At 29.2% G+C, this 21,026-nt stretch overlaps 3 protein-coding genes and 2 non-coding genes across 5 annotated transcripts; 3 read left to right on the top strand and 2 right to left on the bottom strand.

Moving 5' to 3' along the window:
- Nucleotides 1-6,119: 6,119 nt before the first annotated feature.
- Nucleotides 6,120-6,193, top strand: Trnar-acg (transfer RNA arginine (anticodon ACG)). The gene has a single exon. It is a non-coding gene; the product is annotated as a tRNA-Arg (tRNA).
- Nucleotides 6,194-8,179: 1,986 nt separating this feature from the next.
- Nucleotides 8,180-8,307, bottom strand: Trnal-caa (transfer RNA leucine (anticodon CAA)). Its single transcript has 2 exons — nucleotides 8,270-8,307; nucleotides 8,180-8,225 (listed from the first exon to the last, which is right to left on the bottom strand). It is a non-coding gene; the product is annotated as a tRNA-Leu (tRNA).
- Nucleotides 8,308-8,990: 683 nt separating this feature from the next.
- On the top strand, nucleotides 8,991-13,280 carry LOC134831729 (osmotic avoidance abnormal protein 3). Its single transcript, XM_063845536.1, has 7 exons — nucleotides 8,991-9,099; nucleotides 9,223-9,372; nucleotides 10,703-12,282; nucleotides 12,345-12,615; nucleotides 12,680-12,779; nucleotides 12,847-13,041; nucleotides 13,100-13,280. Exons 1-7 carry the CDS (start codon nucleotides 9,022-9,024, stop codon nucleotides 13,156-13,158), a joined length of 2,433 nt encoding a protein of 810 aa, XP_063701606.1. The 5' UTR covers nucleotides 8,991-9,021; the 3' UTR covers nucleotides 13,159-13,280.
- A 78-nt stretch (nucleotides 13,281-13,358) lies between these two features.
- Nucleotides 13,359-15,054, bottom strand: LOC134832105 (uncharacterized). The gene is made up of 3 exons (XM_063846004.1): nucleotides 14,958-15,054; nucleotides 14,285-14,906; nucleotides 13,359-13,502 (listed from the first exon to the last, which is right to left on the bottom strand). Exons 1-3 carry the CDS (start codon nucleotides 15,030-15,032, stop codon nucleotides 13,417-13,419), a joined length of 783 nt encoding a protein of 260 aa, XP_063702074.1. The 5' UTR covers nucleotides 15,033-15,054; the 3' UTR covers nucleotides 13,359-13,416.
- Nucleotides 15,055-19,381: 4,327 nt separating this feature from the next.
- LOC134829058 (odorant receptor 56a-like) lies at nucleotides 19,382-20,990 on the top strand. Its single transcript, XM_063842049.1, has 6 exons — nucleotides 19,382-19,600; nucleotides 19,652-19,769; nucleotides 19,840-20,492; nucleotides 20,542-20,643; nucleotides 20,708-20,860; nucleotides 20,916-20,990. Exons 1-6 carry the CDS (start codon nucleotides 19,382-19,384, stop codon nucleotides 20,988-20,990), a joined length of 1,320 nt encoding a protein of 439 aa, XP_063698119.1.
- Nucleotides 20,991-21,026: the final 36 nt, after the last annotated feature.

The raw sequence follows: 21,026 nt of genomic DNA, 5'->3' as shown, positions 1-21,026 counted from the left end.
TCGTCACTTACTTCATAATTGCGGATTTAAGTCGCACAAAACGTATTGGAGTTGTCCCCCCGGAGGATCTCGAAGCAAAAAATTACCCCGCAGAAGTCGTTGAGATGCCAAACCCCTTGAAAAATGACTTACATTCGATTTTTAGTCGCGAAATTTCCGTCGAAGAGAATGTCAGTATCTCAAATAATAGTGAAATCACGACTGCACCCGCTAATCACAGACAATTTCACTCAGTTGAACCACAAAAACTCGTTTTTCTGCCGAGTCGATACTTGAAACCACCGAAATTGGATGTCCCGGTACGAACTAAAAGACGTCCCGAGCGCAGAAATCAAGCGCCGCTGCCTTTTAATCATTACATCCAAGACGGAAGACATCCAGTTCCCTTCAAACGACTCCCAACGAGGCGTTTTTCCAACGGATTTCGTCAACCAACGATGCTTCAAGATGGATTTCGACCAATTGTGGGTTCATATCGTCGCGCAAAAGGAAATCCCGCGCGATATTATCAAGGAGCTGCCTCAAACCAACATCCGTTCTACGTTGCTCCGAGTCAGGCATCGACTACGGTGCAAGCTTTCATCGCCGATCCCTTTCACAAGTACAAACCAGCGGCAGCTTCTGATGTCAACATGCTCATTGAGGATTATCCGAGTCGCGAACAGCAATTAAAACTTTATAACGAGCAATATTTGAAGAATGCCCAAACTTTGTATCAACAAGTTGTCAAGGCAAGTCGTCAAAAAATCCGAAAATTAAATCTCGGGGAGAAACAAAGACCTTTTCAACTGATGCTTGATGTTTATCCGATGACAGAAGAACCTCCCGTCTCTCAAATTCGCTTTTCGCCCGATGCTGCGAAATATAATGCTCTTAACAGCATCGATCATGACAAAAATTACGATGGCGCTTACTTCAATAGGATGCGATTTGCCCAGTTACAAGCTAATAACATCTACCCGAAGCACCCAAGTATCGATCATGAACCTTCAGGAAGCGAAATTGCTCATGTTACTACCGGAATTGACAAGCCAAGCCAACTCGTGGTTCACTTAAATCTTTTTCCGAAAAGAAAAAAGGTTAAAAATATGAGCTTGAATTATCATAGAAGACGTCCGACGGCTTCCATTATAGAAAGTGATGAAAATTCATCTGAATATCTGAGAAGATCTTCCTTAGAATCTGATGAAATTCATTTAGAAGAAGGAGATATGCTCATGATGGACAAAAAATCCCTTTCCAGTAAGAAATTATCAACAATTAAACCAGTTTCGATCAATTTTAATTTTCCCGCCAATTGTTCCCGCCAAAATTCACCAAAACCCATGATGGATGCCAATGACAACGATGTTCATTTCGCCGCTAAAAAAGACATTCCCAAAGCTCATGACTTCCCATATCGATTTGCTTCAATGCCTCCCCCTCATATTCGTCAAAATCGACCCTTGAAACCGCCTTTTAGATTCCGACATCGAATGCTTGAGGTAGAAACTTCAACAGTACCGACGAACGAAACCACCGCAATTTAAAACAGAAATTCACCAAAACAGTTATACGATAAAAAACTCACCACAGAAAGGAAGAAAGTAATAAAAGTTCCGTCAGTTCATTTTTATACTCGCTTCTGCATGGACGTGCTTTTGAAGTTACTCCTGAAGTAATTTTCATAATAAATTCAGTATTTGACATACTATATAAACAGCTACAAATAAATAACAAAAAAAATTATTACATGGGAATTGAAGTGCTGTTGTTATTCTGAAATAACATAACATAACATTGAAAACGGAAAATTATTGCGGAAAAATAGAATTATTTGAATATTGAATTGATTTTGTGTCGAAACTATTGAATAAATTCATAAAAAGACATTAAACTTGAAAATAAGTGAAAATTTTAACTATTGGATTAAAATAAAACTAAAAAAGGTAATTTTTCAAAAACATAAAAAAAATGCTAAACTATCCCAACATGAATCATGTTACATGTTCTAGAATCCATTTTCACTAATTTCACCTTTAAACTTGAACTGCATTAATAATTAATAATCAGTCACGACGAATGGATTGCCTATCATAACAGAATAAACGAAAGTGGTTGACATGCTATCGTATCGTGTTAATAGACGGAAACTATAGTTGAGCCATTTTATTGATTGATCGAATAGACAATATTATGGGTGTTTAGTTGACAATTTTTTCGAAAAAAATTAAAGGAGTTTTCATTCCGGTTTCGTGATGATAATAATTTAAACTCATTTAAAATTCAATTGAAAATTCCAGAAGGACAGAAAAAGATTTTTCGAAGGATCTAAAATTTAAATCTAAATTAAATGAAAAATTGTTCCAGACATTCAGTGCCCTTTGGAAGGAAATTAGTTGCTTTAAATAACGACAGACCAAAAACAAGAAACACACAATTAATTGAGTGTAGTCATTCTAGTTATAAATACGGTTCCTTCGGAGGTGTTGTTTGCATAAAGCATTAAAATAAGGTACATATAGACAAATATCACGATATACCTTGATTGTAGCTATGTTTCGTGGCATGGAGTAATATGCCTTGTATTTGACTAGTTTTGATTATTTACTGAAGGGATTGAATTTGAATTAGAGTGTGAGGTAGGTTCGTATGTTAGGATTATTTACATGAAATAAAGGTTAGTTGTAAAAATTTAAATTAATGAAAATTTTAAAGATATCTTCATAATGCTAAATGCTATTGTTTTTATAAAATTTTACTAACAAAATTTTTTGAAAGCCGTGAACATTTTATGAACATATTTGGAAGGCAAGCTCAAAGTTGGATGATTGAATTTAACGAAACGATGAAATGAAAAACATGCTTGGAGCTAAAACCAAAGATATTCAGCGTAAAAATATTATACCAAAAGAAACTCTTAGACAAAACAGTTAAACAACTAATAGAAATGATAGAATCCAGACATAAGTTTCATCTTTAGAGACTTCACACAATTTTCTTGTTCTGCGACATCATCTCAGTCATACTTAGTCTCTGTTCCTTCTGAGAATATAAACAAGAAGAACAGAAATTGGATGTTTCGGAAAATATATTCAGAGGTCTTCATGAAATAAACACTTGCTCTCGGATCAATGTTCCGTATGTTCAATAAGTTCAAGAAATCTGAAAAAAAATTTCCATCGAAACTTTATATTAGTTAGAAGAATTAAAATTTGACTCAATATGTGTTTTAAAAAATCTGAAGCTGATTTGAACATTTTTGAACTTTATTAAATGATTCTTCCTCTAATGATATTTTTTTCAATATTAAATTTTGTATTAATTTTAATGAAAATTTAGCTATAAAAGCTTATTAAACTTTAAAAAAAAACAAATTCTTAAAATAATTTTTTTTTATTTTTGTGTTGAAACCATTCAGCGTCTAATATTCTGTCAAAACGAACACAAAATTAACAATACGAAAAAAACACACAAAGAAAAAATCTGATAAAAATCTTCTTAACGTCGACATTGACCTTCCTTGGCAATGAAATTTTCCACACTTAAATCATTGTGTTTAATTATTTAATGGTTTGTTTTTGTCACATTTGGTCGCCGGTTTAGAATTTCCTATGCAAAAAGCGGCGAAAAAAATCTAATTACGTTTTAATGATCATTCCTCGTGTCGGAACAATTTAAAAGCTTTTCTACTAAAAAATTGATATTTCTAACAAAATTTCATGGAAATTCAAATTTTCTTTTAAATTTTTAATGTGTGTGAGAAACAAAACAATTCCGTAAATGAAATATTAATCGAGTATCGTTGAACAAACATTTTCATATTTTCTTTCTACTATTTCATGGGTCGACTATGAATTAGAATTGAATGGGACAAAAATCGATTTCTACGATCATCAAACTCATATGCATTAAGGTAATAATTAGTGACGTCATAAATGAATAGTAAATTGTTGTGTTGGTAAAAGAAAATGTTTTTTTTTTCGCTTTTTCTATATTTATTACCAAAGGAAAAGTCTTTTCATCATAAATTAACGCGACATTGAAGTCATTCATATTTTTTTCCAACGAAATTTTAAATGTTAAAAAAATTTCAAAAAAATTGTCAATTAATTTTTTTTATGAATCATTCATGACCGTGAATCCCTTAGTTGCGTGCGTTTTTAATTAAATTATCCTTCCCGCTATGAACAAATACGAAAGTGACCAATGTCAAAGTAAAAGTCAAGTCAAACAAACATTTCGTGCAATGGAGACGCCTCGTAGTTACAGTTCACTTTGCGGTTATCGACCATGAACTTCCTTTTATTCAAATGACTCAAATCGATTAAATGTTGCTGTTAATGGAAATTGAATAACGAAACGATAATTGAACATATTTTTGTTGATGCTTTAATTTCGGATTAATGAACTGTTATCGAGACTTTTTTTTCTGTTAATGGCAGATAATGAAACGCATCATTAGGGAAGCACTTTAAAAAGCTCTCGACGTTCATCGACCTTCTGAATTGAATGTTTTCGATACTTACTGGAGTTAGAGAAAAACATTTTTTGATTGAAGGACTCATTTTTATTTACAATCCTTCGTCAGACACGCAGAAAATTGCCTTCAAATTAGAATTATTTTTTTCTCATGTTGCATGAAAAAGTTTTTTTTGTCGCAAACAATCGTTAGAGGTAATTATTGCACGTTAATGAACAGAAAATGACTGAAGGAAAATTAAAAGTGGATTAGGGAAAATTATCAAAATGTTAGACAATTCAAAAAAATGAGTTAAAAACTAAAAAATTACTCAATTTAAATTTTTTAATATTATTTAAATATTTTACTTTAAAAAAAATAAAAAAAAATTAATTATTAAATAAAATGAAATTAATTTTTTAAAAAAATATTTAAATATTAATTTAATTTATTAAAATTATTATAATAAATAAATCAAATTAAATTAATATTTAAATAATTATTTTAAAAATTAATTTAATTTTATATAATTAAATAATTAATAAAATTTAATAAAAATTTTAAAATTTAATAAAATTAAAAAATTAATTAAATTTAAAAAAATATTAAAATTTTTTAAAAATTAATTTTTTAAAATAAAATTAAATAATTTTAAAAAATATTAATTTATTATTTAATTATTACCTAAAAATTTTTTTTTATTTAAATTATTTTTTTAACAAATTCTTTATTTTTTTTTTTTTGCAAAAAATATGGAAAACCCCCAACAGTAAATTAAAAGCGAACAAATTAAACTCACCACGTGTAGATTTATTACAAAGATAACTTTACATAAAATAATTGAGTTCACATGTAAGCTTTTAATGATTAACTCGTGACGCGACAGGAAGCTTAACCCATTTAATTTCTGGAGCAACCAACATTTTTTTTTATTTTGGCAAGTCATTAATAATTTTTTCCTTCGTAAATTTCCCCAAAAAGCAAAATTTGTCCGAATAAACTTGACCTGCGCTAATCAACTTTTAATTTCGAATCAAATTTCGTTGTTTGTGCGGCAAAATGTTCAGTTCATGAAAACGAAAAGCAAAACAAAATAACCCATAATTATGCGTCTCCGTGCTCGCGAGAATAGACATTGAAATAGATTTCCACGAAGAATGGACGAGAATTTAATGCATTCGAGCAGCGATCGATGCGATATGGAAATTTATTGCATTTGTTCGTGTCAATTTTTAATGACAAATGATGAAGGGGAGGGGAATAGTGTTAATGCATTATTGTCATTTTTTTATTTTTAGATTTTTTTTTCTCAAGGACGAATTAAATTACAAGTTTTCAACCGATTTTTATCAACAAAAAAATTAAAAAATATTTTTTTTTATTAAAACTCGAAAAATCGAGTTTAACGAAAATGACCATTTACGAAAATCAACTTCGTCGTACATTCTAATAAGACACTAATCGCTAAGTAAGCAAAATAAGCGTGCTCGTAATCTAAATATAATACACACGATCGTCGCACGATGATTATGTTTCTTATAAGACGTTCGTCACGTGAACGTATGGCAAGAAGTGAAGACCCTAAAATTTCGTAAGGATCGTATGTCGCACGTACCTTCGTACAGGCGTAGAGATCACATAAAGTACGATACGCAGTTTAAGCGGTGAATACATAACAGGTTCTGTAGTTCAATTGGATAGAATGCTTGACTACGGATCAAGAGGTTGCAGGTTCGAGTCCTGCCAGAATCGACAAAATATTTTTTTTAATATAAAATTATTTTTTATTAAAATATTATATAATTTTATAAGAAAATAATTGATTTTTTAACTAAAAAAAATAATTAAAGGTGAATATTTTCTTTAAAAAATTTTAAAATTTATTATTTTTTTAAAAATTTATTTAATTTAATTTTAATTATCTTATTTAGTTAATTTATTATTAAGCAAATCAATATTATAAATTTTAAATTAATTAAATTTTTAAAGAACATTTAATTTTAAGATTATTAAATATTAATTAAGTCAATAAAAAATTAAATTAGATTTTAATTAATTTTAAATTTAAATTTTATTTAATTTTATTTTTTGAAAATTAATTAAAAATTATTTTAAATTTATTTTCATTGTTTTATTTTTTAAATTTTTTTTTATTTTTTGAAAATTAAGTAAAAATTAATTTAAACTTAATTTCATTTTTTTTTAACAAAAATTTTAATTTTTAAGATTTCATTAAAAATTATTTTAAATTTTATTTTATTTTTTTTAAAAATTTTTTTTTTATTTTTTAAAATATTTTTAAATATTTAATTTTTATTTTAAAAAATGAGTATTTTTGATAAAATTAATTAAAAATTTTCCTTTCAACATATTACGAAATTATAAAAAAAAATCAACTTGTAACTCATAAAATGCCATCATGCACTTTCCCCCTTATCCAATAACGATCAATTAGGGCAAAAATATTACAAGTCACTCCTATATGTGCCCTACAAACAAACAAACAATGCGGCATTTGATTAAAAATTTATCGAATAAAAATTGAATTACCGCAATTTGAAAAGAAAAGTAACGAATGACCTGAATATTTAACCCGGCGCTGCAGAAATTGTCGATAGAAGTTGTAATAACGCACATCCTTCCGTCAATTGTCCCATATTCTCCAACATTCATTATTCTTTGATAGCTGTCGATTTTGTGGCGTTGTGTGACCCAATTTTCCATCACATGTGAGTCTCACTCCTTTAATTGCCGGTTTTCCGTTTGATTCTTGTCTAAATATCAGTAATATTAAATAAATTAATGCGTGGCTTCGTGTTGACCCAATTTCACTTCTTCGCACTTTTCTTTTGTACTTGCGGTAATTCAACTTTTTCACAGAGAAAACTTTTATAATTATCGCTTTTTCGTTGAATTAAAGTGTGAAAAATTAATTTTGCCGCTCCCTGCCCCCTTTTTGAGGAGAAAAAATGGAGAAGTCTGGTAAATTCCTAAAATTAGACAAGAAAATGACAATTTGATGGCCTTCGATGATAAAATTATTGATATGATTAACGTGTCTGATATCCAATAATTTGTTCAATTTGTTCACATGGAATCCCATTAGATCGAATGTTGGCCCAAATTTTCATGGTCGATGGGCAGGTGACAAAAGAAAAATCAAAGAAAGACACATTTTGGGAGGATATGAATGAATGTGAGTAATTTACGCTCCAAAAATTGATAGTTGTGAAGCTATTAACAGTTAATGAGGTGAGTTTCAAGGTTTCTTGAGAAGAAAAGTTATTGAAAGGGTTTGATTGAGAACGAACTAAAAGCCACAAAATGACATTGAAAGTTTATAATTTTGATTTATTTTGGGAGATATTCATTAATATTTTAGTATCAAAGATTTTTGAAGATTTTAAAAAAATTAAAATTATTTTTTTTTAAGTTAAAAATGATTAAAAAATTAATTAATTAATTATTAAAAATTAAATAAAATTTAAATTAATTTTTAAAAAATAATATTTTAAATTATTTAAACTTAATTTAAATTTTTTTTTTTAATTAAATTTAATTAAAATTTTATTTAATTTTATTTTTTAAAAATTTAATAAAAATTAAGTTCATATTAAATATTTTAATAATATTAAATTTTTTGATTTTATAAATTTATTTTTTTTTAATATTTAATTAATTAATTTTATAATATTAAAAAAAAATTTTTTTTTTAAATAAAATTATTTAAAAAAATTGTGTCAGGTGTGGGATTCGAACCCACGCCTCCAGAAGGAGACTAGAATGCTCAGATAATCGCCCATATTTCGTTATATTGGCAAGTTTTCACTTGAGTCTAGCATCTTAGACCGCTCGATCAACCTGACAGTTATTTTTGACCAACGAATTTGATAATTTTATTAAATTTACGTGAATCTCAAAATAGATTTTCGAATTTTTTCGGGTCTTCAGGTGATAATTTCATGTTATCTCTTCAATTTTGACGAACTTTTGACTAAAACGTCAATTTTATGTAATTGAAAGGCAGACAAGACACGACAAAGTTCAGTAAACTCGAGACCATTGCCCTTTACTGTGCTTTAAAACGCCTACACTTTCGCTCCAAACAATTATTTGTTGTTACAAATCAATCAAAAAGTAGTTTAAACACACATTCACGTGATTTTTCATCGTTTCAAAGCTCCTCAAAGACGATAAAGTTCGAAAAACAATTAAATTCTATTAAAATTTACCGTTTTTCCTACTTTTCTTCGACTTGAGGAGCGAATTGATAGGAAAAACTTCTTTCGTGACTGAATATTTGCACGTCGAAACATTACATTGAATAAACAAATCGATTCCCGTTACAGGAAATTCCGACATTTACGCAGTTGCTATCAACAACTTTCCACTTTTTTGCCTTTTGTCAAGTGCCTGAACATGTTGAGGATTGTCGATCGTGGGAAAGAAAAACTCGCAAGGCGATAAATCATCAATGGTGCCTCGAAAATTAATCAATTAAAGCAGAAAAATTAAAAAAATAATTTTCAATGTTCAAAAAATTAGTGGAAAAAGTTCGTACGAGTAACAATTTTGCCGCGATGAAAATGGGCGAGAACGTAAAGGTAATTGTGCGCTGCCGACCGATGAATCGGAAGGAAATGGATATGAAATGCAAGGTGAGTTCAACCTACTTTGTGTCTATTTTTGCGTTCGGTTCGTTGAACGACGACGACGACATGCAAAAAAATGACAAAATTATTCAAAAAATTTTACTTTTCTTCCGTTTTTTTCGACTATAGAGCGTTGTGCATGTCAAGGACTGCTCAGTCACATTGGAAAATGCATCGGATTTGTCGGCGCCGAGTAAGATGTTTACGTTTGACAGTGCCTATGATATGAATTCGAACACGGAGGCGATTTACAATGATATTTGTTATTCATTAGTTGAGGTGAGGAATGATTTTTTTATTAAAATTTTCTATTTTTTAAGATTTTTTAACAATTTTTTTGAAAATTTAAAGCAAAATTTATGAAAAAAAAAATTAAAATGTGCATTGGGGTTAAAATTTTTAAAATGTGCATTGGGCTTTAATTAAAAATTTGTATAAAAATGAATTTTAATAACAAAAACTTTCAAAATTTAAAAAATTATCAAATTTATTCAAAATTATTAAATTGTGCATTAAAGTTGAAGATTCGAAATGTGCATTGGGCTTTGAATTCAATATTTAAGTTAGAATAAAATTTTATTACAAAATGTTTCAGACTTTTACAATTTTTTTATTAAATTATTGAAAAAATTATTGGAAACAAAAAAAATATTAAAAATTTGCATTAGGCTTAAAAATTTTGAAAATTTGTCTTCGGATTAAAATTTTTGAATTATGCATTGGGCAAAAATTTTTTAAAAAGCCCAAATTTGAAACTTAATTTTGCAGGGTTCAAAGTTATATTTTTTTTTTAATAAAAATCTTTAAGATTTTTAACAAAATTTTATAAATGTCGAAGAAAGATGATTTAAAATTTTTAAAATGTTCATTGGGATTCAAATTTTGAAATGTACATTAGACTTCAATGAAATGTTTCAGATTATTTTTTTTTAATTTTGAAGAAAAACTTATTGAAAATTTGCATTAGGTTTAAAAATTTATAAACTTTGAATTCAAAATTTGTCTTTGGATGGATAATTTTTAATTGTGCTTTGGGTCAAAATTTTAAAATATGCATTGGGCTTTTAATATGAAGAGCTTTAGGATGAAAAACTTTTAATTAATGAAAATTTTAAGATTTCGTACAAATTTTTATACAATTTTGAAAAAAAAAATTACCAAAAAATTTTAAAATGTGCATTGGGATTAAATTTTTTATTTTTTTTGAAATTTTTTCGACTAAAAATTGAAACTCATAATTTTAAGTAAATATATGTTCATTGGACTTAAAGTTCAAATTATAAGTTAACTGAAAAAAAGTGAATTTTGCATTGGTATCAATTTTAAAATATTTATTGGGTTTTAATTTTCAAATGTGCATTGGGTTAAAATCTTAAATTTGCTCTGATTCGATAAATTAAATTGTACTTTGGGCTGTTAATTAGAAATTCGTATGGAGATAAGATTTTAAAATGTATTTTGGGTAAAAGATTTGAAATTCGGATTGGGGCGAAAAATTAAAATGTGCATTGGGTAAAAATTTTAAACTAATTCTAAATTTAAAATTAGCTAATTTTGTATAATTTTCTTATTGAAAATTTGAATTTTTAAAAAATTTCCCTCATTTCAGAGCGTCTTGGAAGGCTACAACGGCACAATTTTCGCCTACGGTCAAACGGGATGCGGAAAATCTCACACAATGACAGGTCCCAGCGAGATTTTCGAGAAATCCACGCCCGAACTCAACGCTCAACGTGGCATCATCTCCCGTTCCTTCGAACACATCTTCGAAGCTATTGCCGTCGCGACTGACGTTCGTTATCTCGCGCTCGTCAGTTACCTCGAAATCTACAACGAAAACATCCGAGACTTGCTAAACCCCTCCGCCGACACAAATAACCTGCAACTGAAGGAATTGCCGGGCGAGGGCGTCACCGTTCACAATTTATCGATGCACACCGTGCAAAATGTGCGCGAATGCGAGCAACTTTTGATACAGGGAAACAAAAACCGCATGGTTGGCGCGACTTTAATGAACGCCGGCAGCTCGAGATCGCATTCGATCTTCACAATTAGCGTGGAACAAGTGTCAATTAACAACAAAGATGCCAACGACAAGGGAAACATCAAGAAAGGGAAGTTGAATCTCGTGGATTTGGCGGGATCGGAGAGACAAGCGAAGACTGGAGCAACGGGAGATCGTCTCAAAGAAGCAACAAAGATAAATCTTTCGTTATCTGCTCTGGGGAACGTCATTTCAGCTCTTGTCGATGGAAAAACGAAACATATCCCGTACCGAGACTCGAAATTAACACGTTTACTCCAAGATTCACTCGGCGGAAACACAAAAACCCTGATGATCGCTTGCATTTCACCGGCAGCTTATAACTACGACGAGACTTTATCAACTTTGAGGTATGCCAGTCGCGCCAAAAACATTTCTAACAAGCCTCGGGTGAACGAAGACCCCAAAGACGCTCTCATGCGCGAATATCAAGAAGAAATAAATCGCTTGAAGAGCCTTTTGCAAAACAATAACACACAAGAAATGGCGGGAAATCCCATTTCCGATCAAAATTCCGCCCATTTGTCCCAAGAATGGCTCGAAAACGAGAAATCCAAGCTCCAATCCGAGTTCGAAGCAGAAAAAATTCGCCTAAAACGGGAACACGAAGCGCAAAAGATCGAAAAACAAGAACTTCAAAAAGATATCGAGACCTTAAAAGCTCATTACGAGAAGCAACTCGACCTTTTATCAAAAAAACAAGATCAAAACAACAACAATCAACCAGTTTCGACGGAGGAAATCATGAATCGCATCGAATCGATCAAAGCGACGCTCATTGGAGGCGAACGCGCGAACGATTTGCAGCTCAAAGAGAAGCGATACAAGAAAAAACTCGCCGCGCAGCGAAAATTGAGTGCTTTAGCTCACGTTTTAGGTCGCATCGAGCAATCATCGGACCGGGACTTGCTAAAGGAGCATTACACGGACATCCATCAAGAGTTGCAGGCGAAAACGGAAGCACTGCGAGGCCAAAAGAAGAAAGTTTTGTCGTTGGAACGCGAAATTACGGACTTACAATCGGAGTTTCAGCTCGATCGAGCGGATTATTTAGAGACAATTCGAAAATTGGAGCGAAATCAGCGATTTTACGAACAAATGTTGGACAAAGCGGTGCCTTTATTGCGAAAAGACGGCAAATTTTGGTAAATTTTTGATAAAATTTTTCAATAAAAATCAAATTTTTCATGAAAAAAAATTTTTTTAGGGATATTGAGGCAATTAAATGTCAATCAGAATGGAATGACGACGCAAAAAAATGGAAATTACCTGATGAGCCTTTCAGTAAGTTGTGTATGTTGCCAGCTATTGAGCAGAAACAGGCTCAACAACAACGTTTTGGGAGGGAAAACACGTCGTTAACGGCTCCCGGAAGACTTGAACGTTCATCGAGCATCATTTCAATAATTTCCTTGCATGAACAGGACCCTTCTACGGACGATGATGACAATCATAACAATGAAAGTCTGTTTTTAAAGGTTAATTTTACATAATTTTACCTAAAATTGCTTTAAAAAGTACTAAAAAAAATTTTTTTAATAGAAAATTTCAAATCAAGAATCAGAAAATATCGTTTCGACGTACTTTCGGCCCAAACGAGTGACGGAACTGATGCAACAAAGTCAAAATTGGACCGGAAAAGGTAATTTTTTGTCATATTCTGTCCTTTAATCTCAAAAAATTACAAAAATTTTCAATTTTTTTTCAAGATTCATTAAATCCGATCCGCAAAAGTAGCTTAAGTCACTCAATTTCGACCTTAAATCGCATTAACAGCAGTATTAGTGATCAGAAACAACCCCTGTCGACATCTAAAATCGGTAATTTGAACAAAACCTGGGCTGGGGGAGCCATTCAGAACATCGTGAACAAAAATAATAACAAATTTATCGAAGATAATTCACGTAAGTAGTGTTTTTAACATTTTTTCAGTCAAGTATTGATAAAAATTTTAATTTTTAGTGAGTAGTAAGGTATTTCGACCAACAGCAGCCCACAGAAACGGAACAAAATTGACGTAAAATGCAGCTTTGGAGCTTAATTTCACCACGAAATGCCTTAATGAGAGTTTCCCAGCACATGAGTGTCAACCACAGTGTGATTCAAGTACCTTTTGATCGATTTTAAGAATTAAAAAATTAATTTTTGGGCATTTAACCTATTGAGTGTTTGTTATTTCAGTAAAATTAAATTTAAAAATCAGAGTGATATTGTTTGTTAATGAATTTGAGACAAAATAAAAAATATAGATTTGCCATAAAATTATTTTTTGCTGTTTTTTAGTCAAATTCAGCTCCAATGACGATGCTCAGCTCTCCTGGAAGGACTCTTGTCTTGTGAAACCATTTGTTGGTATCTAAAACGACTGAAAAAAAAAAAAAAAAATTAAATTTTAAATTAATTTTAATTTTAATTTTAATTTTAATTTTATTTTTAATTTTTATTTTATTTTAATTTTTATTTTAATTTTAATTTTAATTTTAATTTTAATTTTAATTTTAATTTTAATTTTAATTTTAATTTTAATTTTAATTTTAATTTTAATTTTAATTTTAATTTTAATTTTAATTTTAATTTTAATTTTAATTTTAATTTTAATTTTAATTTTAATTTTAATTTTAATTTTAATTTTAATTTTAATTTTAATTTTAATTTTAATTTTAATTTTAATTTTAATTTTAATTTTAATTTTAATTTTAATTTTAATTTTAATTTTAATTTTAATTTTAATTTTAATTTTAATTTTTAATTTTAATTTTAATTTTAATTTTAATTTTAATTTTAATTTTAATTTTAATTTTAATTTTAATTTTAATTTTAATTTTAATTTTAATTTTAATTTTAATTTTAATTTTAATTTTAATTTTAATTTTAATTTTAATTTTAATTTTAATTTTAATTTTAATTTTAATTTTAATTTTAATTTTAATTTTAATTTTAATTTTAATTTTAATTTTAATTTTAATTTTAATTTTAATTTTAATTTTAATTTTAATTTTAATTTTAATTTTAATTTTAATTTTAATTTTAATTTTAATTTTAATTTTAATTTTAATTTTAATTTTAATTTTAATTTTAATTTTAATTTTAATTTTAATTTTAATTTTAATTTTAATTTTAATTTTAATTTTAATTTTTTTTACTCACTTGTCTCTCCTGGATGCACAGTAACCGTAAACCACGAACACTCGTAATAACATTCGGGCGGCGGAGCTAAAACCCATTCCTTCGTGCCTCGAATCTGAGCTTGCCATGACGGAAGACGCACATTATCGACATGCATATGAGCCCCCAAGCCACTTCCGCCCATGAAAATCCAATCAACTGCGTTATTTTCCGACAATTCAGGCAAAAAATAGGGACGTCCATAATGCTTCCGCAGCTCTTGAGCGATTTCACGATCGCAATTACTCCATCCAAAGTACCACGGAGCTTCGCCAGGTTCGTATCGAGCACGAGCATCACTCATCCTGAAGGCTTCTTGCAACGATTTGAATTCCGTTTTGTATGGAAAAAATTGACAATTTGCCTTTGAAGAGGATTTCGAGTACAAATCACGGAAATATTCGAAGGAAAAGACTTCGGTAGCAGTCCAATTTGACGTTGCATCGGCAATTATGACGGGCGCGGAGGAATAAGCGAAACGTTTTTCGAAAATTTCGGGTGAAAGATTCGACAAAACAGGAACTTCTTTGACATTTTTACAAAAATCGCACGATTGCAAGGGACGAAATGCGAGAGAGACTGAATTCGGCATCGACAAGAAGCACTAAAAATTGATTTTTATCAAAAAAATGTTAGAAAAAATTAAAAAACTTACCTCCGAGTCATTCAAATACATTTTCATCCCGAATCCCGTCAATAAAATTGATAAAACGAACAAAAAACTCATCATTTTTGGAAATTTTTTCGGAAAAATTAAATTTTCTTCTTGGATTGCCTTCAAATCTTCCGTTTTTATGTCGTTCTCGTCGAGTTTCTTCAATAAAACTTCCAAATTTTTCTTTAGTTTTTCCATTTTTTGTTAAAAATTGAACTCACAACTGCTTTTTAAGACGAACACGAGACAACTGAAAGGATGAAAAAGTGTCGCAATGATGGAAAATTGATGTTCAATCAAGTGAAATGCAATTTTCCTTATCGCACATGGGACACGCGTTTGTTCTGATATGTGTTAAAGGCTTAAAATTGATTTGGTTTTCAAAACAAAACTATGTCAAAGAAAAATTATTTTTTCAGTTTCAATTTTTTGGCAGTTTTGAGTTATAAAATGATTAAAAATGATAAATTAGAGCCCTCTGACAAATTTTTATCCATTTGGAGCAAGATTTGACAAAAATTGCTTTGACACAGTTTTTGACAAGTTTTTGACACAATTTAGTTTTCAAAACAAAACTATGTCAAAGAAAAAATTTTTTTTCAGTTTCAATTTTTTTGCAGTTTTGAGTTATAAAATGATTAAAAATGATAAATTAGAGCCCTCTGACAAATTTTTATCCATTTGGAGCAAGATTTGACAAAAATTGCTTTGACACAGTTTTTGACAGAGTTTTTTTTTGCTCTTGATTTAGTTTTTAAAACAAAACTATGTCAAAGAAAAAATTTTTTTTCAGTTTCAATTTTTTTGCAGTTTTGAGTTATAAAATGATTAAAAATGATAAATTAGAGCCCTCTGACAAATTTTTATCCATTTGGAGCAAGATTTGACAAAAATTGCTTTGACACAGTTTTTGACATAGTTTTTGACACAGTTTTTTTCTTGATTTAGTTTTCAAGCTTTGACACAGTTTTTGACACAGAATAGTTTTTGAAACAGTAAATTTAGTTTTCAAAACAAAACTATGTCAAAGAAAAAATTTTTTTTCAGTTTCAATTTTTTTGCAGTTTTGAGTTATAAAATGATTAAAAATGATAAATTAGAGCCTTCTGACAAATTTTTATCCATTTGGAGCAAGATTTGTCAAAAAATTGCTTTGACAAGTTTCAATTTTTTTGCAGTTTTGAGTTATAAAATGATTAAAAATGATAAATTAGAGCCTTCTGACAAATTTTTTTCCATTTGGAGCAAGAATTTTTGACACAGTTTTCAAAACAAAACTATGTCAAAGAAAAAATTTTTTTTCAGTTTCAATTTTTTGGCAGTTTTGAGTCAAATAAAATGATTAAAAATGATAAATTAGAGCCCTCTGACTTACAAGTTTTTGACATAGTTTTTGACACAAAAAGTTTTGACATAGTTTTTTTCTTGATTTAGTTTTCAAAACAAAACTATGTCAAAGAAAAATTTTTTTTTTCAGTTTCAATTTTTTGGCAGTTTTGAGTTATAAAATGATTAAAAATGATAAATTAGAGCCCTCTGACAAATTTTTATCCATTTGGAGCAAGATTTAGTTTTCAAAACAAAACTATGTCAAAGAAAAAATTTTTTTTCAGTTTCAAATTTTTGGCAGTTTTGAGTTATAAAATGATTAAAAATGATAAATTTGACAAAAAATTGCTTTGACACATAGTTTTTGACACAGTTTTTTTTGCTCTTGATTTAGTTTTCAAAACAAAACTGTGTCAAAGAAAAATTTTTTTTTCAGTTTCAATTTTTTGGCAGTTTTGAGTTATAAAATGATTAAAAATGATAAATTAGAGCCCTCTGACAAATTTTTATCCATTTGGAGCAAGATTTGTCACAAAAATTGCTTTGACAAAGTTGACACAGTTTTTGACAAGTTTTTGGCAGTTTTGAGTTATAAAATGATTAAAAATGATAAAAAGTTCTGACAAATTTTTATTGCTTTGATTTAGTTTTCAAAATCAAAACTATGTCAAAGAATTTTTTTTTTTCAGTTTCAATTTTTTGGCAGTTTTGAGTTAAAAAATTATTAAAAATGATAAATTAGGGCCCTCTGACAAATTTTTATCCATTTGGAGCAAGATTTGACAAAAATTGCTTTGACACAGTTTTTGACAGTTTTTTTTTTGCTCTTGATTTAGTTTTCAAATCAAAACTATGTCAAAGAAAATTTTTTTTTCAGTTTCAATTTTTTGGCAGTTTTGAGTTATAAAATGATTAAGTTTTTAAATTTAGTTTTCAAAAAAAAAGATGACATGTCAAAGAAAAAATTTTTTTTTTTAGAGTTTTGAGTTATAAAATGATTAGACAATGATTTTTGACAAATTTTTATCCATTTGGAGCAAGATTTGTCAAAAAAAGCTTTGACACAGTTTTTGACACAGTTGATTTGACACAGTTTTTTTCAGTTTCAATTTTTTCAGTTTTGAGTTTGATTAAAAATGATAAATTAGAGCCCTCTGACAAATTTTTATAGTTTTCTTTGACACAACAAAACTATGTCAAAGAAAATTTTTTTTTTCAGTTTCAATTTTTTGGCAGTTTTGAGTTATAAAATGATTAAAAATGATAAATTAGAGCCCTCTGACAAATTTTTATCCATTTGGAGCAAGATTTGTCAAAAAAAGCTTTGACACAGTTTTTGACACAGTTTTTTTTGCTCTTGATTTAGTTTTCAAAACAAAACTATGTCAAAGAAAATTTATTTTTTCAGTTTCAATTTTTTGGCAGTTTTGAGATATAAAATGATTAAAAATGATAAATTAGAGCCCTCTGACAAATTTTTATCCATTTGGAGCAAGATTTGTCAAAAATTGCTTTGACACAGTTTTTGACACAGTTTTTTTTTGCTCTTGATTTAGTTTTTAAAACAAAACTATGTCAAAGAAAAATTTTTTTTTCAGTTTCAATTTTTTTTGCAGTTTTGAGTTATAAAATGATTAAAAATGATAAATTAGAGCCCTCTGACAAATTTTTATCCATTTGGAGCAATTTTTTGACAAAAATTGCTTTGACACAGTTTTTGACACAGTTTTTTTCTTGATTTAGTTTTCAAAACAAAACTATGTCAAAGAAAAAATTTTTTTTCAGTTTCAATTTTTTGGCAGTTTTGAGTTATAAAATGATTAAAAATGATAAATTAGAGCCCTCTGACAATTTTTTATCCATTTAGTGCAAAAAATCTCACTTTTTCGCGCCAAAATAATAAATTAACAATTTTTTCATAAAATGTCAGACAAAGATATATTAAAAAGTTAATTTGAGGAATTTCTACATGAATTATTTCCATTGTCAATGACTTTTATCACAAAAAGTCAAACAATAAACCGATTTCAGCTTTTGTTCCATTTGTGTTTCATTAAAATCAGTTTTAAATCATTCCATTAACTAACTTTGAGAGTTACAGATATCAAAATGGCTAACATGAAGTTCTTATTTTGCCTATTTTTTGTAATTTTAAACATCAAAATGGGATATTCTTACGATTGTGACGCCAATCAAGAAATAATTGATAAAATTGTAAGTAAAAAAGTGAATTCTAACCTCAAAATTTTTGATCTTTAAAAATTCTAACCTCAAAATTATTTTTTTTATTCAATTCTAACCTCACAGGATCCCTTGATTTGCATGGATCTTCCAATATTTTTCGATCAACCCATCGTAAAAAGCTGTTACTCTAAGCTAAATCTTAAAATGGCTTCCGATGATTCTTTGGCATGGATTAAAAACGTGGTAAACATAACCTCAAAAAATTTTTTTTTATTTTTTTATAAAAAATAATTTTTTCAAGCAACTTACTGGCTGTGTCGTATCATCGGAACAACTTTTAGACGGATCTTCCCTCCTTTCAACCAAACTTCTCGAATATTTGACTCCCAAAATGCCTGATTTCTATAAACCTCATCTTAAACCAGCAATTGAGGCATGTTACGGCGACTTGCAGGAAACGCGAAAGCATCGATTGGAGACGTACGTGATGAAATCCATCGAAACAGGGGATGGCGGGGCGACAAGTTCACCTGTTGCGTCATTCATATTAGGTGAGAATCTTTTAAAAAGGGAATTTTTGATGAAATTGATAAATTTTCCGTTCATTTAGAATGCGTTTATGGTGAATTGATGAAGGTTTCGTCTGTGGTAGCGAGAAGTAAGGATTGTGGAATGCTCAAGGATCACGTTGAAGAGTGTGGGACGTGGTAAAAAATGTTTAAAGCAATATTATATGAATCTTTTATTGGATGCACGTGTCCTTAAAAACACCTTTAATGGTTTCAAATGTTAATTTTTGATGAATTTACTGCAATTTTTGGTTTTTCTATATAAAAGGACGTCGTTTTACAGCACTTTTTGTTAGAAATTTTCCTTAATTCGACAAGAAAAGACCTAAAATCGCAAGAAAAATGTATTTTTTAATCAAAAATTGCTTAAAAACCTTTTTTGGATGGATCAACTGCTTCGTTCTCGATGAAAAAATCTTCGAAAATCGTCTTTTTGAGATTCCTTTGAAGGGATTGAGACTTTTTGGCTATATGATATCGAAGGATCAGAAATTTTGGAAGGTCCATTGCTTCAGAGGAGCTCTTTTTACGTTGTCTTTTGTGCTTTTTAACATCTTTCAGGTAAGTTTTTAACCTGAAAATACCAAAAGAGTAAATTTTCTTGTTCAAAAGTACGTCGATTTGTATCAAACTTGGGGAAATTTGGATGTCATGATGGAAAATGCTTCAACAACGTTACTTTTTACGACGACTTTGGTCCGTATGTTCAGCTTTTATCGAAATCGATCAAGTTTGTTTCACTTTTTATAACATTTTTTCCGAAATTTTTAATTTTTTTAATAAAAAAAAAATTTTTTTAGGATATTTTGCTCTTCTAAAGGAAGCTGACGACGAAATAAGCGAAATTTTAGACAAAAATCATCGAGGAGAAGTCAAAATTTTGTTCAACATCGTAAAATACTTCAAAATTCTCGCTCTTGGATTCATCTCAATAGCTATTATAACCGCTAATGGCATGAATTTAAACTCTTTTGTGCAGTCCTTCTTCTATAATCCCGAAAAAGACGCCTCTCCTCCATTGATTTTACGTTCTTGGGTCCCATTTGACATTTGGAGTCATTTTTATTCAATTTACGCCTGGCAATTTTATATCATGTGGTTGGGCATCATTATCGTTTCGAGTTGGCATACCTTCATTTTGTCTCTCATGTGTTACTGCATCGCTTTTTTGAAGATTTTGAACCACAGGATGGAAAATTTCGATGAATATGTCTTAAATTTGTTGCCTTTTAAAGAAGTAATTGAGATCAAAAAGGCGCGAAACGTGAATTTTTTGAAAAATTTCGTGGTTTATGACACAAAAGCTGACGAAATATTTGAAGAAATCATCAAAAAACATCAAAAATTGTTAAAATTCATCAAAAAATTATCAAAATTGATGGCGATTTACGTTTTTATTGACTTTATTATCTTCAGCGGACTCATTTGCGCGCTTTTGTATGAGACATCGACGGTAAGTTTGGAATTTTTTGTACTAAAAAATTAATTTCTAGGATTTTTAGACCGACGAAGAGGTGCAAAAAGTGCTCGGCGTGTGTTACATCGTCACCATGAGCGTCATTCTGTGGATTCATTATTGGCATGCGAATGAAATCAGCTACTATGTACATTTTTTTAAAAGTTATCTCTTGATGAAATCAATTTTTTATGATTTTTTTTCAATGTTAGAACTCGGAATTGTCGAGATCGATGTTCAGAAGTAATTGGTACACGCAATCATTGACGTTCCAAAAGATGTTTTTGATGTTCAGTCAAGCTAATACGCCGCCTTTGAAGATAAAAGCGTTCGCTTTGGTCATCACGATGCAAGTTTTCATCGGCGTGAGATTTTTTTTTCGAGATTTTTTAAATTTTTTCATTAAAATTTTTTTTTTAGATTTTTCGAGCATCATACAGCTATTTTACGCTTTTGAGTCGCTTGAATAAGAAACATTCTTTGATGCAAAATTAAATTTTTTGACATTTTCAACCAAAAATTGATGAAAAT

This window comes from Culicoides brevitarsis, chromosome 2 (genome assembly GCF_036172545.1).
Source record: "Culicoides brevitarsis isolate CSIRO-B50_1 chromosome 2, AGI_CSIRO_Cbre_v1, whole genome shotgun sequence".
In the NCBI taxonomy this organism is placed as follows: domain Eukaryota; kingdom Metazoa; phylum Arthropoda; class Insecta; order Diptera; family Ceratopogonidae; genus Culicoides; species Culicoides brevitarsis.
Note: the sequence above shows the minus strand (reverse complement) of the source record. Positions and strands in the feature narration are given on the sequence as shown.

Bases quoted from the DNA above. Each gene is read 5' to 3' on its own strand.
- LOC134831729 (XM_063845536.1), top strand. From the start codon at position 9,022: ATGAAAATGGGCGAGAACGTAAAGGTAATTGTGCGCTGCCGACCGATG. The intron at 9,100-9,222 runs GTGAGTTCAACC...TTTCGACTATAG, and splicing joins AAATGGATATGAAATGCAAG to AGCGTTGTGCATGTCAAGGA. The intron at 12,616-12,679 runs GTTAATTTTACA...TTTTTTTAATAG, and splicing joins ATGAAAGTCTGTTTTTAAAG to AAAATTTCAAATCAAGAATC.
- LOC134832105 (XM_063846004.1), bottom strand. From the start codon at position 15,032: ATGATGAGTTTTTTGTTCGTTTTATCAATTTTATTGACGGGATTCGGG. The intron at 14,907-14,957 runs GTAAGTTTTTTA...ATCAATTTTTAG, and splicing joins TGTATTTGAATGACTCGGAG to TGCTTCTTGTCGATGCCGAA. The intron at 13,503-14,284 runs GTGAGTAAAAAA...TTTTTTTTTCAG, and splicing joins TGTGCATCCAGGAGAGACAA to TCGTTTTAGATACCAACAAA.
- LOC134829058 (XM_063842049.1), top strand. From the start codon at position 19,382: ATGTATTTTTTAATCAAAAATTGCTTAAAAACCTTTTTTGGATGGATC. The intron at 19,601-19,651 runs GTAAGTTTTTAA...CTTGTTCAAAAG, and splicing joins TGCTTTTTAACATCTTTCAG to TACGTCGATTTGTATCAAAC. The intron at 19,770-19,839 runs GTTTGTTTCACT...AAATTTTTTTAG, and splicing joins CTTTTATCGAAATCGATCAA to GATATTTTGCTCTTCTAAAG.